The following is a 15,267-nucleotide window of genomic DNA, read 5'->3' as shown; positions in this document are numbered from 1 at the left end:
ACTCAATTATGCGAAGGTTAACACCATAGTACAAACAGAACCAGTCTAAATTTAAACTTACTTCAGTTTAATTTAACTTCTAAAGAGCCGAGTGATCAAACTTTCTAAAAATCATACAGCTGAAGATACCGTTCCAACAGATAAAAATAACTTGTTTGCTTGCATGTAGAGATGACACAGCTGATTTTAACACATATTCTCCACATGAAACACCCGAAAACACGCTCTATTTAATATATGGATTATAAAAACCACCCAGGGAAAACGAGGAACCCATCGACCAGGCTCACTTGTTGAAATGTTGCTTAGCCATGGTCAGCCACAGTTCAGTATTCACAGAACAGAGGTTGGTTTTGTAATATGCTTTTGTCAGTAATACCAGAATTTCTTCTTTAAGACCCAACCAGCATGTTTGTTTAAGCTTCTGACTTTCAACACAGTCAAAACAGTTAAACAGTTCGACTTGGCAAGTTTTTCAAATATGGAAAACAAGCGGTTTAGAAACGTGTTTGGGTGATAACCGTAGCTTTACTTCAGAGAAACAGGTGTCCTTTAAATTTGAGGAAAAAAGTGGTAAACATCTGCAAATTCTGTGGAACTGGAAAACATTGCAGATAGCAAGAGTTAACAGGACAAGAAATCTCAATTTCTGAGCATCGTGACAGTTAACATCTGTATAAGGAGTGTTGTAACTGTTCTGTGTATTTCTTTGCTTTTTTTTCCATTAGAGACTGATTTTGGCCAAAACATTCCGAAGCAGCAACAAATGTTTTCATTTCTAACAACTTACTGTTCAAAACTGCAGTTACTATCACAGAACTACAGTTAAATGAATTAAGTAGCAACTCTGTTATTATGCAGTGAGATAACCGTGTTTCAGAATTTCATGTAATAAACAAGAAATACACATTTTGTAAAAGTGTAGTTGTCCTAATCACTCCAAACACACTTCCATAACATCACAGACACAAGAATTAGAGTAGATGGTATCAAGAGAATCTGTAATGATGTCTGTCAAACACACACCTATTGCACAGAACAGCCAAGCTCAAAACTATAACTCATTTACAAGAGCATAGTCTGAAATTCACTGTGAAGAAAACTGGTCTCACCTTTTTCTTCAGGCCTCAAAGAAGGGAATTTCTTCTCTCCAGTTGGCAATTCAGGCTTTGGAGCTGAAAAGTGAAAAAAAACCCATAGACATTTCTCAAAGAGCTTTAATTATCTTAGTCTAAAAATATGACATACACCAATTTGTGTTTATATTTTCTCCTTTACAAGGAGCACAATACCATTTTTAAACACTCGTTTGAGTCCAGCAAATTGTAGGCCTGGATTATAACATTCCCAAAGTGGGCTCCATAATAATTTGGGGAAATATATAGCAGCAGCAAAATAAATAAAGCATAAATGTAACCTCAAACTGTGACGACAAGTAGCTGCTTTGCCAGGAAATACAAAGCTACTTCTGAATTTTCTTTTGAAGTCATGCACTGCTTCTGAAATTCAATATTTCCTCATATAAGTACCACGTATACTACCTACCTGGAGTTTTAACGGGAGGTGGAGGTTTCTTTGGCTTCTGCAAAATGAAAAAAGTCTAATAAGTAAAGAGATATTCTCCATCGAAGACAGACTTATTTGTGTTTTGGTTTATATATTTTGCAATGTCTAGCCTGTTTACTAGCCGATGTCAAAGCATTTCACAAAGGAGGCAATCAACTCACAGACAAGAAAGACAGAGAATTCCAGTAATTCCTCTGATATCTCCCAGACAACCAGGTGCAAAACCAGGAACAAAATGCAGGTTTCTTCAAATCTCAGATCAGTGCTCCAGCAACGTGCATAAGCAGAGGTACAAAGAGCTAAAAATTAAGAATTTTATCTTTTCTAGTCCAAAGATTTGTTCCAATTGCACCCATTTTAATTTCAATATGTAAACTTCTATTTGCGTTAGTACAATGCAAGTTTAAAGGAGTAATCAGGTAAATTTTTGGACGTAAAATGGTCACTTTCCCTGAAAAAAAAAATTGTAAGCTAAATATCAGCCGAACTATTTTGATTGACTTTTAAATTACAATATCGTAAGACAAAAATAAGAGTTATCAGCGTTTGCAACAAACACTGCGGTTGCATGAAAAACATTATTTTGAGCTTCTTTATTACTATATATTTAAGTGGGGAAAGGTGCCCAAACTACTCTAAGCCATTAAAAAATTTATGAAGTGTTATGGTGCCACAGTTTGTAGACTGAAAATAATTCTATTTTAAAATGCAGTCACTTATCACTTTCCTTATAACTGATAAAATTGAATTTGAATCTCTGTCCTGTTGAAGCGGGGCTGGCACCTCTCAGGACGGACACCTCGAGCCACTTCATCCCCAGAATCTGGTTCATTAAAATACTCTAGAAGAGGCATCTTTGTGGCTGTACTCAGGAAAAACACACTGATAAATTCATCACAAAAGCCTATGAAAACCCCTGTTCTTTATGCAAGCGTTGCTGAAGTTGTACAGCCCCTCCACAAATTCCTTGTAGTGAGTATTTTTGAAACAGTTGCTATGGATGGATTTCACTTCTGTGCTACTATCGCTATTGCGTAAGTTCTTAATGCAGGAAGATTTTGTTCTGGCAAATGAAATCTAATTAAGCAAGCATGAAAGCCCGTATTAAATTTCTTTGTCTAGGTTCAGAGAAGGAAAAAGCTACAGGACTTAAGTAACAAGACCGTATTTTCTTTCGTTTCTGAGAATGTAAATACATTATCCAGCTGTGCAGCACTGCTGCCTGCATCAAAAACCGTAACACTGAGAGTTCAGCATCACTTACAGTTATATGACTCTGATTTGTGTTTTTCTTAAGTCGATATCAAATAGCTGATTACAATTATCAGCCACTCAATGCCTTGAGCTTCAAAGCTGCTCAGTACAAGGTGAATCCCTGTACTGAGACACACTACACAAAGCAGAATAGAAGATCAAAGCAAGGTCTGAATATAGGAAACACTGTTTATGGTAAAAGAATAATTTTTTTGTCTCTCTCAAGGGAGCAATTCTGTATTGTGAAACAGTGGTACTACCCACCCACCCCTCAAACCAAGTCAGACATTTGTTACAGCGTCTACACCATTCTTGTAAAGCTGAGAATAAATATGAAAAGAAAATGATGACTTGGAGTAATTAAACTTGCTGGGTATGTAAAGCAACTGTGGTTAAATGCTAAATGAATAACAAAATCTGCCAGGTCATATCTAGCAATCTCCATTTCCAGACGAAACGGCACTAAATTACTGTGAAACTCTGAAATGCTGTTCTGCTGAGACACGGGTGTCAACATTTAGACGTCCTGATCTGCACCTGAATCCGTCCCGTCCGTGGATGACTGACGTACGTTCGTGAATTAACACAACCATCTTTGCTAGGCAAACTTGTCAGAACCAAAATATCACACTAATCTCAACCAAAAAAGCCAAAGAACAAAAATGACAAGATCAAGGAGTACCACACAAAAACGTATATTCTATAAGTTCACACATGAGATGGTGGGGAAAAAAAAAATATTTCTAGATCCCACCCAAAGATTATCCTCCACACACTGCAACCTACTGGCAAGTCTTAACATGGAAAAATCCCAGGTGCTTCCACAGGGTCTTTCAACATTTTGCAATTATCGTTACTTAAAGAACTACAGATGGAAGAGACTGACTGCTTATCCCTTTCAAAGCAGTAAGGGTCTAACTTAGTACTCAGTTACACACAACCCATGTTATCAGAAGTATATCCTATATGACCTAGTCACCCTTATTAATTAGAGTTAATCTAGAAAAGCATGTCTCAGTTTAATTTTTAAGTAGTTTAACACAAATATTAACTTTTAAATCATTCTTCTTTGTTAGAGCTAATTCAAGATAAAGTAAAAAAATGCCACGATTGTGTTAATATTTTAAGCAGCATAATATGCTGTGGAGTCTCTTATTCATTGCATTTCCGTCGATACTTTTTTGTGATACTACACAATACGCTTAAGAACTTACAGGGAAGTCTTTATCAGACTCTTGTATTTGAACAGCAAAATTATCTGGGAAGACTCCTTCTTTACCATTGAGTTCTCCTTTCCACCAGCCTGGCTCTCCAGTGTCCTAAAACAAATAACAGGACATTTCAATCAATACTGACTTCTTCCCCAGAACAGATACAGTTACAGGAATAAGATTTTTGCTTTTATCCATAACATAAAATAGTTGTTTGTCTGAAACACCACATTTGTAAGAGGAACACTTTAGCCACCTTAGCAAGGGAAAACAGCTACAGGTTTGGTCACTTTATTTGTTTTCTAAAAAGCAAGATACGAAATAACATTACATCATATGTAAGATAAGGGTGTAAGGATAAGAGCTGCAAGGGGAAGGAAAGTACATAAACCAGCTATAACCCAATGCACAATATCCAATATTCTAAACTTCCTTGACCAGCAACTTTTTTGGTAAATACGTCAAGTGTCACTGCAGTAACACACAATTCTACTTAAGTGATTCTGATGTGATTGACCAGGTCCACTGGTCTGCAAAGGGTGAAACAGCCAGAGGATACATCCTATTGAGGAAAAAATAACCGCATTAAGACATAAGAAAAAAAATTATAGAGAATTAATTCAATGGCACAGAAATCCATTACAGGATCTTACTGGATCAAGGGCTCGGTTTGTCTGTAACATTAAGTATGAAGTTTTTAGAGTATTTTAGCAACATAAATAGTTTTCCCCTGGGCCTTAGGTCCCAAATACTGTACATGTCACACCCCCACATAAGTCCAAGTGGATTCCTGTCGATATGTGCCGCTGTTTGCAGCACAAATAGTTCATCCCAAAGTTCCGTACACAAAGACAACTCAGCATTCGGTTCAGCTGAGACACTGAACAAGTAAAAGAGAAGGGGGGGAAATAAAATATAAAATTACTTAAAAAAAATCCCACCTCATATTGAACTAAAGGAGGAACGAGAAGGAAAAAAGACCTGAAAAGGTGATTAGCACTGAAAGTAAAAGTTTGCTAACGTTTTCTTTCATTTCTCCCTCTGTCACCCTTTCAATTAAGTACCGTAGAGTCCAATTTCTGAACAGTGTGCAGTGAAGAATGGAATAAGGCATCTATTGCTAAATTTCCTTTGGACATAAAGTCAGAGACAACTCCATGGGAAATTATCACATGGAGAACAAACAGAAAATAAGTGGACAAGATTTACACAAAGTGCATGTTCTAAAAGAAAAATATCTTAACACTCGGAGAGATCAAAACCCCGGCCTGAGTCACCACCTGACAGTTACATCAATATACTCAGACTTCAAAAGATGTTTTTTTGGAAGGGGAGTTCTGCTCTGGATAACTCTTCTTCGCTCCAGTTTGGACCAGCATATGGCTTGGGTAAATTGGATTAAAAAGGGCAAGAGATTCAGTGAAGATAATCCTCTGTGGCAAGGGCTGTGGCATTTTAAAAAGCGCCTTCCATAACTGCTCTTTTCCACTGTGATCACAATCAATAATACAGATAATATCAATTTTCTTGTTAAGAAAATGGCCATCTTTTCCACAAACTTAAAATCCTCCTAAAGAAAAGTGTTACTTTTCTTCTGCAACTGTGTGAAAGCTGAACACAAAAAAAGAAACTTTCCATTTTTTTTAGGGAAGTCATCATTCTTTAATATAGTCGCATATAAATGAACAAAGGCTGCAGGGTACTGCAGGGAGCTTAAATATGGGGAGGTTGATTTCTTGTTTAAAACCCTCTCTGCAACAAGATGACCTTTCAAAGAAGTGTTTTCAATATTCAACACAAATAGGAACATTCAATTAAATAATCATGTTTCTATGAATAGCCAGACAGTATCATTAACTTCTGTGTGGTTATTTTGAAACACCAAGTGTCTCTAACACCTGGACTTCATTCTCCTACTGAAACATTTTCCCAGTTTTCTCCACAATACCTACATCAAAATCAGTAAGTACAGATCTTAATTTCTCACCTTTTGACAGAATAATACTTTCCAACCATCACCCGTAGGTCAGCCTGATATATCACCAGAGAAGAAGTGTAAGTGCTGAAGGTAAAAGGGATATTTGCAAAGCTTTTCCAGTTTCCTCACTGCAAAGACATTTGGCACTGGGTACATACTGATCTGATGGCCTTTGAGGAATCTAAGATAATTTCCCACTCTGGAATGATCTTTAAGGACATCTATATCTCTACCAAGTGCAGGGCAAAGAGTTGACCCTCACAAGCAAAAAATCAGTCTATGGGAATATCTATTCCAAGAGAGTCTCCTGCTTTCACATTTTACACATCACCTACCTGTACAAAACCCACAAAAGTTATGTATACTTGGTTAAAGCAGAGCGAACATCTTACCTTACTGATTATTTGAATGATTTCACCTTCTTTAAAGCTGAGTTCATCATTTGAGCCTTCATAGGAAAATATTGTCCTGCAATATTCCTTCACTGAAACAAAGCAGCACAATTACCACACACTTGCATACTATGGGTATTAACGTAAATAATTCCATGAAAGGAGAGCTCAGAAATTGTCACTCTAATCCTACTTTCTTTCTAGACCAGCCATCTGAGACTGCTTTACAAATGTTCACTGTGTCATTCATACCACAAGAAAAATAAGATTATATATTTACAGAGTGATAGCAATAAATCTTTGTGAAGTCAGTAGTTTAAGCTCTAAAACATTTTTTTTTTCCATTTTTTTCAGGTACTGTGACTTCAGAGGGAGAAGAGAGAAGCCGACTCAGATAAAATCGTAACAGCCTAACTCTCCCCATAGCATTATATATTCAATTTTGAGCTACTTTAGACAAAATTAATTTCAAGCTTTTTATTGAGAGTTTATGTATTTTCTCAAAATTGATCTAAATTTCAAATATGCAATCCTAATCAAATACACGCAACTGTTTCAAAGGGACATCCTTTATTAACACATACAATTACAGAAACTTCAAATACCAAAGCAGCACATTTGCTGAAATTTTGCAGTGAAATCAAGTAACCCAAGCAAAGGAATTCCTTGGCTAAGCACCTGAAACCAGAGCTCATCTGAGTGATCAGGTCAGACAGCCACAGCCTCTCCTTCAAAAAGCAAAAAGAATAATTTCTTTCTTTCCATTTGGTACAGTTCGATAATTAATCCATTTAAAATTGTGATAATGATCTCAGGTGAAAAAGCAGGAGGATTTGTTTTCCTTCCTTTCCCACACTAGAATAAAAACAACATAAGAAAAGCCAAAATACATCAATACAGAATCTTAACTGCAAAACAATTTTTGCACCTTTTTTTTTTTTTTTTAACCCCAGCACAACTTAAATTAATTAGCAGATAAAAAGGCTGGATTTCTGTATCTGACAGAATAAGGAGGAGGAAGCAAACAAAAAAGACTCTAATTTGCTGCCATAACCTATTGGGTATTTGGCACTGACAACACGCACAAGTGAGCAGTTGGATCAGCCCCAGTGAGAGCAGCACAACATCAAATCACAGTTAGGATTTATCTGCAAGTCTTAATGACCGCCTTTTGCTGGATGGTAACAAAATGAATGAGTTGCAGTTGAATCTTTTTGTTGTTGTATTTTGTTTAAACAAGATAGAAATCTTTAATAGTTAAAAACTGCACAAATTCTATTCTTAAATCAAAAACCTACCTTGGTCAGTGACAATGACTATGTTAAAATGCACAAGTATGCCAACCTTAAGAGATATATATAGAGATATCTATAGAGATATATGTAGATATGTAGCCACATGAGTAATCATAAGTACGAGAACTCATGTTATTTTACTGCCTTATCTAGTGATCAAAAAATGTTCAACTATAGACTGACTATGTTATGTTTTGTGAAGAATTACAGAAACATAAGAACTGTGTCAGGGAGATGAATGTTTAAGTCCAAAAAAAAAAAAAAAAACCTCAAGGGAAAGGGAAGAGGAGAGAAAAATCAACAGGTGCACTAACTAAAAATATCTATCAAATTTGGGGATTTTCATGAATAAGTGTAACACAAGTGTATCATATTTCTATACATCCTGTGCAAAAATACATGCATTTCCTTACTACCAGGGGATTTGGCCAGTACCGATGAACTACACAATCCTTCCTTTCCCCTCCTCACATACACCAAGTCCCATAACAGACAGAAAACTGGGCCAGAAATGGAAGGTTTCACCCTCCTCCAGGAGGCTAGAGACCAGGAGCTTTCCATACCACCGAGCTCCCCAAATGTGCGACCCCAGCACTCAGCATCACCCCAGAAATCCAGCCACAAAACTTAAGAACATGTACAATTTTCCACTGCAGCATCGTATTTTGTGAGCCTGATATTCTGCCACTAGTTAAGATGGAAGGAAGAGTCCGGTTTAATTTTCCAGCACTTAAATCTAAGATGGTATCTACAAAACAGTAAGTCTGAACTTCAGTAAATATTTTTAATAAAAGGTAGTTTAAAATTGAATCTTTTCCAAAGACTCGAGACTCATAATACAGTAGCAGAAATCACAGATGTTGTAGTCTAACATAGTGGGGGCAAAGAGAGGTCAAAGTGTAATTATTTTATTCTTTAAACAAAACATTTTTACATACTTGCACCAGAGGCCAAAACAAGCTTCCCAGAAATAGCAGAGCCACAGCAAAATAAGCCACGCTAGTCTAAACATTTTAGAGATCTCTGTTTATTTGCTGTCATATTGAACACAGTTTATTTTAAACTCGCTCTCTCAAAACTGAGGATGATATACGTGAACTATAACATGGCCTGTATCAAAATTAAAACACTAAGGAAGAAAACCAAGCTTTCTTCCAAAGGCTGCAAGATGTTTTTAAATGGTGTCTGTAGGTATTATCTACTGATGTGCTCCTATAGCATCTATAACTACCATATTTGAGTTCCTCTCTGATGCATTTGTTTCTCTGGGGAGCAGAAACTCAGCATGACTACTGGATTAGCCCAATTTCTATGCCATTATATCAAACACTTCTTGACACTCATCAGCTGTCTGTAAACATGGTTTTAAAAGCTATTTATAGCTATCCAGCTCCATAAAGTCAAAATATGGCTAAAATTGTATGGATCTATATAGGATGCCCTATATACTACTATAAATACAGATAAACTAGGGCTCTGAATAACAAATCTGCAATTTTAAGTATCCTGTTGTGCTAAATTACACAACTCCTAAACACAGGCAAGAAGTCAATTGTTTGTTGCAGTTTTCTTATTTCTGCAAATTATCCATTCCCTGTAAAACAACCCACTGACACCAAAATAACATATTTCCATACAAAACAAAAATATACTTGAAACTGCAATACAGAAGTCGGAGAAACGTCCGCCTTGGAACCAGGCAAAATGAGCTGTCTACATATGACATAATTGCAGTTAATTTTTATATGGGCTGGCGCTCCCATAAGATGTTTTGGGGTGGCTTAAAAATATCTCTTCTAGAGAAAACTACGCAACTTGGTAGTTAAATGAAGTCATAAATTCTCAGAGATAATAAACAAAAAGAAAAATAAAAAAGTTCTTATAAACAGAACCACAGCGGAACTGGACTATCTAGTGAACGGACTTCAACAAAACATAAACACCAACTTTCTGATGCAAGAAATTTAATGTACAGTTATGACAGCACACCGGCAACTCCACAGTAAATCCTGAGCCTAAACAGTCACTTCTATATCCTGAGGACAGCAACTGGGTCAGAGGACTGTTTCCGAGCAATGGTTTTCCAGCATCCCAGCTGAACACAAAAAACTGGGCAGAAATAAGACAGTTTGAGCGTGTCATGAATAGCATATTAATAGAAAGGGGCTGCTGCAATAAAACTTCATATCTTAGCCATATTTTGTTCTGGGAGACAACCCTACAAATGTTTTTGATTCATTTTCCACAGAAATGCAAGCAAACACTCCTTCAAACTCTTTTGGATTTGCATAACTCCTCAAAGGTACAGAACATTACACAAAAACCCAGTGTGAAGAAAAGTTTAAGATGTTAACACAAAAAAAATTGACAACTAAATACTTCTCTGCAGAGGACTACCAAGGAATAGGTATGTATTTCCATCAGCCTTACCTTTTGGTTTACTTTCAGCTTCTGATTTTACTGCTTCTGATGAGTTTTCAGTTTTTGTTGTACTGGGAAGATGAATTAGCTTTGTTCCAGGGGGATGGTTAGGTGATGGCTGTATGAACAAAAGAGATCTTCGTTAATAAAACAAAACAAACCTCATTAGAAGTTTTATTTTTTGTTAGGCTACAGAACGTCCTCAGGTTTTCATTAGCTGAGATGATGCGAATGACCATCTCCAAGAGACTCAATGAGCCTTCCCATTAAGTACTTACAGTAGTTACTTCATTATGGCCACTGCAATTAGAATTTTGTCTATCAATTAAAGACACAGCACAGCTTTCAAACTCAAAGTCAGTCTCAGGACATTTCCAGATATACTTTCACTATTGTATCTGCGCAGTTCCAAGCATTACTGCTCCATTACTGTGAAAATTGCCTCCATTTAACAGCTCTGCAGAAAGTAACCTGCATGCACACTTTGCAGTGGAATAAATCAGGAATATACAGTAGCCATACATCACCTCAGCTAAAGAGACAATCAGTTCTTAACTACTCAGACAAATGTAAGAGCACATGAAAGCTCATCGCAGCTTCCCTTCACTCTTAGCGATTCACAGAGAACAGAACCAGAACAGATGAGTTTTCTCCTGAACCAAAAAACCACAGAGGCATTGCAACTGGTAACAAGTTTCAGGATTAACAGCTAACCAAAATAATTATTCATATATCTCTCTCTATATCTATCTATATATATCTATATATATATATATATCTATATATATAAAATTTATGGTTTTCTCTCTCCAGGATACTTACTGAGCTGCCAGGAATACTTAGCTTCAGTTCCATCTACTTCTTCACAGCCCTGTGAGCTACAAATATAGAATATGATCTTACAGCCAGTACTTACCTGAGCAGCCCTAATAGCATCACTGATGCGAAAAATCCCATTGCCTTTAGTTACTCTGTTCATTTTCATTTACAGCTAAACTTCGCAGACTTCCTACTGTCAAAGAAACTAGATTTATTCTCCTTAAAACCAGATGATGCCCCTGGGCTGGGCTTTGGTACCTCTGACATACCATAAAGGAAGCCACGGTCACTCGGGATGTTCTTGGAGTACGTATGCAATTTAACTCGCTCCAGAACGCTGCATGAAGGAAGCACTAAAATAATCCACCTATGAGATTAAGCAAGTCCAACGTGGAAATAATTCTCTACATTTCCCCCTTCTAAAATGAGATGCAATTAGAAGCGTGAGAGGAAGTTTAGGCAGACAGGGTATAAATAGCCTGAGCCCAGGCTGGACGCTGGGACCAGCTGAAACCTCTCTCACCATCTCCTGCAGGAGCATCTAAACCCCTGAGCATTTCATATATAATACATTAGTGCTCAGCCTTCCTGTGATGAACAGTCTCTGAATTCCCCACGGGAAAAAAAAAAGCCCTCTCTGCTCCAGAGTTTCCTGACGACAGCTTTTTCCTTCACTGGCTTAAAGACTGCGAATGCCCTTCCAGCATCCCTGCATCTAACTCCAAAGCGAACTGAGCACAAATCCAAATAATCCATTTTTGCAAGGCCTTCACGAGAATCATCTCCCTAAGGCTCTCCGTGCTGTTCTCTAAGTCTGTTCACCTTCGGCATGAGTTTGGCAACAAGGTAAATGGAATATTAAGCGCTAAACTCAGCTGTTTATTTCATTGTCTTTAACCTATGCAAGAATGTTTTCTCACTTATCTTCCCTCTTGCTGAGAAACAGCCCACAACAACTCCTCAGACAAGCCAACAAAACAGAGTGCCAACATATTTTAGCGTTTATACCCAGTCAAATAACACAATTCAACACTGAGCAGACTTCATGTTTATTTAACTTATTTTAGATAGTCTCTTTATACTCCCAAGTTACAAGGTGGAAAGTAGGGAAACACGCTTTTGAATGATGAATCTCATGACAAGAAAGCAAACTGAAAGCTATGTTCTGAAACTCCAGTCTAACAGCATTCACACGAGGATGCAGTGAACTCACAGACTCCTACTTCGAGGAACAAAGCCTGGACAAAGCCTTCAGATTCCACATCTTTTAAATTATTTTTTACATGAAACCCAAAAATAACAATAGGAACGGCTACAAACCTTATCTTGCTTTTTATCTTCTGATTCCGTACTGGATGATCTTGTCTTAAGTTTCACTGAGCCTTCTTTAAAGATATCTCCGAAGCCAATACCTCGGATTTTCTTTGGCTGTGCTGGTCCAGATGCAGGTTCACCCCCATTTCCTGAAGATGTCACAGGTGAGGTAGGACCACTGAAAACAGACTCTGAAAGTAAATTTAAAAAAATAATAATAATAATAAAGGTTAATACCGGAAACTATTTGCTCTTCTGAGAAAACAAAAGAGTAACATAGCTTTGTGGACTGCTCTTGCTAAAGAGCTTTTCTAGGAATGTTATTGTAGCTGTAATACCTCTCATCTGTTCTAGTTGTATACTTAGCATAACGCCATACGAACTGACACCAAGATTGCATTGGACACTCTGGCAACTAAGTAATTACGTCACTAACATTTCTTGCTATTTCAATTGTCACTCAGGCTCTACAGTCTGTCAACAATGTTGTATTTTCCATCAGTTTTATGAAACATTGTTTATACATTCTCTGAAAATGTGTTTTTAGGCCAACATTTAAAAGCCTGTCATTACACAGCTATAGCTGCTGAAAGCGATAATCAGTAAAGGACAATAATGAGTTCTACCATGTTTCAACAGGAAAAAAAGGTTTCAGTAATACAGTGATGCCTCACGAGGCACCAAAGTGAATTTTTCCTATTGCTCGAAACATACTATCGAGACTCATAGAATGGTTTGGGTTGGAAGGGACCTTAAAGGTCATCTAGTCCAACCCCTGCCATGGGCAGGGACATCTCGTCTTCCACTAGACCAGGTTGCTCAAACCCCATCCAACCTGGCCTTGAACACTTCCAGAGATGGGGCATCCACAGCTTCTCTGGGCAGCCTGTTCTGTGTCTCACCACCCTCGTGGTGAATAATTTCTTCCTTATATCTAAACTAAATCTAGTCTCACAGTTTAAAGCCATTACCCCTTGCCCTATAAAGAACAGCTTAAAACCTATTTTAAATGAGTGAAGCATGTACATGAGCTATAGCTGTTTAAGAATAATCACTGGCAGATAAGTCTTTATGATTCTTTGAATCTTTCAGTTTTAAGGGACAACATTTATTTCCCTCCTTAACATTTAGCTCAGAAGAACTTAATTTAGGTGTTAGGAGCTTATAAAACTTTTTTTTTTTTTTTTTTTTTTCATTTTTAAGTTATTGTTACATCTGTTAAAACCTATGAGCTTGTATTCAGGGGCAAACTACTTCCATGTGCAGAATTCTAGGAGATAGCAATTTGAAAACACACAGCTTTTAGAAACCAAATCCAAAATAGCCTCCACATCTTTTAGCCTTTAAGTTCTTTCCAGAGTATGCACGTCTGAGAATTGCAATAAAGATTAAATCCTCTTCCCTCAACCATAAATTTAAGGGGTTTTGATAATACTGTTAAGTTACGCAGCCTCTTGATATCAGTTTCTCACCTTTTCTCAACCGAGTTAACTCTGTTTAGTTATAGTCGTCTAGATAGATATAGATATATGTAGGTATACATAGATATAGAGAGCTAGACGTTTTGTTGATGAGAAAAGTCCAGGTTTCACATTTAGAAGACTGTAGCTCAGTGAATGAGGCATTTACTGTTACCCAGGAGTGAGGAGAGAACTGGCAGATCCTTGAGAAACTGACTGTGAAAGAACTGAGCTTTAAATACAACCCCTTGGGGGCTGAAAATCATAACTTGTTAGTTACTGACGGAAAATACAATCACTTCAAATTACTGTTCAGTCCCACAGGTCTCAATATTCAGGAATTAAGACCAACACATACCCATTTGTCAATTCACCCCACTAGACCCCACTAAACTCAGTGAACTTGACCTCCAAGGAGACTGAGCTATTTGGGACTGTGCAAACCAAGTAACTCTTGTCGTATAATACTGCAATTATATATAGCCAGGTCAGACTTTTTTTCCTATGTCTGAGCAAACCCTTGTTAGAAATAATTAATACAGGACATATTATAAATGAAGGTGCACATTACTACAAGAAAAAAAGATATTTTTTTAAAAAAAATCACTTTTTCCCTTGAATATTACACAGCCACCTCTAAGCATCAATTAACTTGCTTTAAGATGCTGTTCCCAAAGCACACTCGCGTTCCAGCAGTATTTACGTTGAGGATCACTATGATGTTTTAATTCAAGTTTTAATTCTCAACTGACATGGTTAAACATTTAAGTTTTCTGTGTTGGAGAACTCACGTCTGTGAGAATAAGACTGAAAAAACAGCTATTAAACAGAACTCTGAACATAACATTCCTAGTGATAAAATTCAGAATACACATTTGCAAGATCAAGACCTTCACTTTAATTTTATTGGCAGTGTACTGGTAGCAAGACAGGTTATCTTCATACTTAGCATCAGTATTTTCTGGAATGAAATTAAATACTTAGTGTTCTTCAGAAGCTGGAATTCTTCACAGCTTGTGTAGTACTACAACCATAATACTCCAAATTTTGCCCAGGATTTAAAATTATTTTGCTAAGGGTTTACAACAAACAGAAGAGCACCTGTGTCATCCAGAGTGTCCTGTGTTTCCCCATCCTCTGTCAGTTCCAATTCTTTCACAAAGTTTGAAGGAAACAACCCTGACTTCCCATTTAGTATTCCACTCCACCAGCCTTCTTCTACCTGTATAGAAATATTTTGCACATTAACAATAAAGCAAAAGGAAATGCCTATCATACCATCTATAATTCTCTTATAAAACTGTACGAGCAACTTTGGGAAAGTTCAAATGACCATGATTTCTCTTCCAAGAGACCTACCAAGATGTAGAAACAGCAGACAAAAAGAGCAAGAAAATAATTTACTGTCACTTCTACCACTAGAGCAACGATCCTGAAACATGAGACCAGCCCTATGCCAATTAATTCAGAAGACCAGCAAAATGTTAATCAACTTTCTTAAGATAAGAGAATAACAGGCATTACACACCTAATGGAAGAAGAAAATATTAAACTGTT

The 15,267-nt window shown here is 37.0% G+C and overlaps 1 protein-coding gene across 2 annotated transcripts in view; it reads right to left on the bottom strand.

Moving 5' to 3' along the window:
* CD2AP (CD2 associated protein) overlaps window positions 1–15,267 on the bottom strand; it is an 84,315-nt gene that overhangs the window by 17,511 nt on the left and 51,537 nt on the right. For both annotated transcript variants that reach the window (XM_065632718.1, XM_065632721.1), the window contains exons 5-11: window positions 14,812–14,932; window positions 12,257–12,441; window positions 10,127–10,235; window positions 6,402–6,493; window positions 4,035–4,139; window positions 1,546–1,582; window positions 1,113–1,175 (exon numbers count right to left, since the gene is read on the bottom strand). In XM_065632718.1, the coding sequence (XP_065488790.1) occupies window positions 1,113–1,175; window positions 1,546–1,582; window positions 4,035–4,139; window positions 6,402–6,493; window positions 10,127–10,235; window positions 12,257–12,441; window positions 14,812–14,932 (712 nt within the window). The remainder of the gene's footprint in view (window positions 1–1,112; window positions 1,176–1,545; window positions 1,583–4,034; window positions 4,140–6,401; window positions 6,494–10,126; window positions 10,236–12,256; window positions 12,442–14,811; window positions 14,933–15,267) is intronic.

This window comes from Caloenas nicobarica, chromosome 3, assembly GCF_036013445.1.
Source record: "Caloenas nicobarica isolate bCalNic1 chromosome 3, bCalNic1.hap1, whole genome shotgun sequence".
NCBI classification, from domain to species: Eukaryota; Metazoa; Chordata; class Aves; order Columbiformes; family Columbidae; genus Caloenas; species Caloenas nicobarica.
This window is presented reverse-complemented; position numbering and strand designations above follow the sequence as displayed.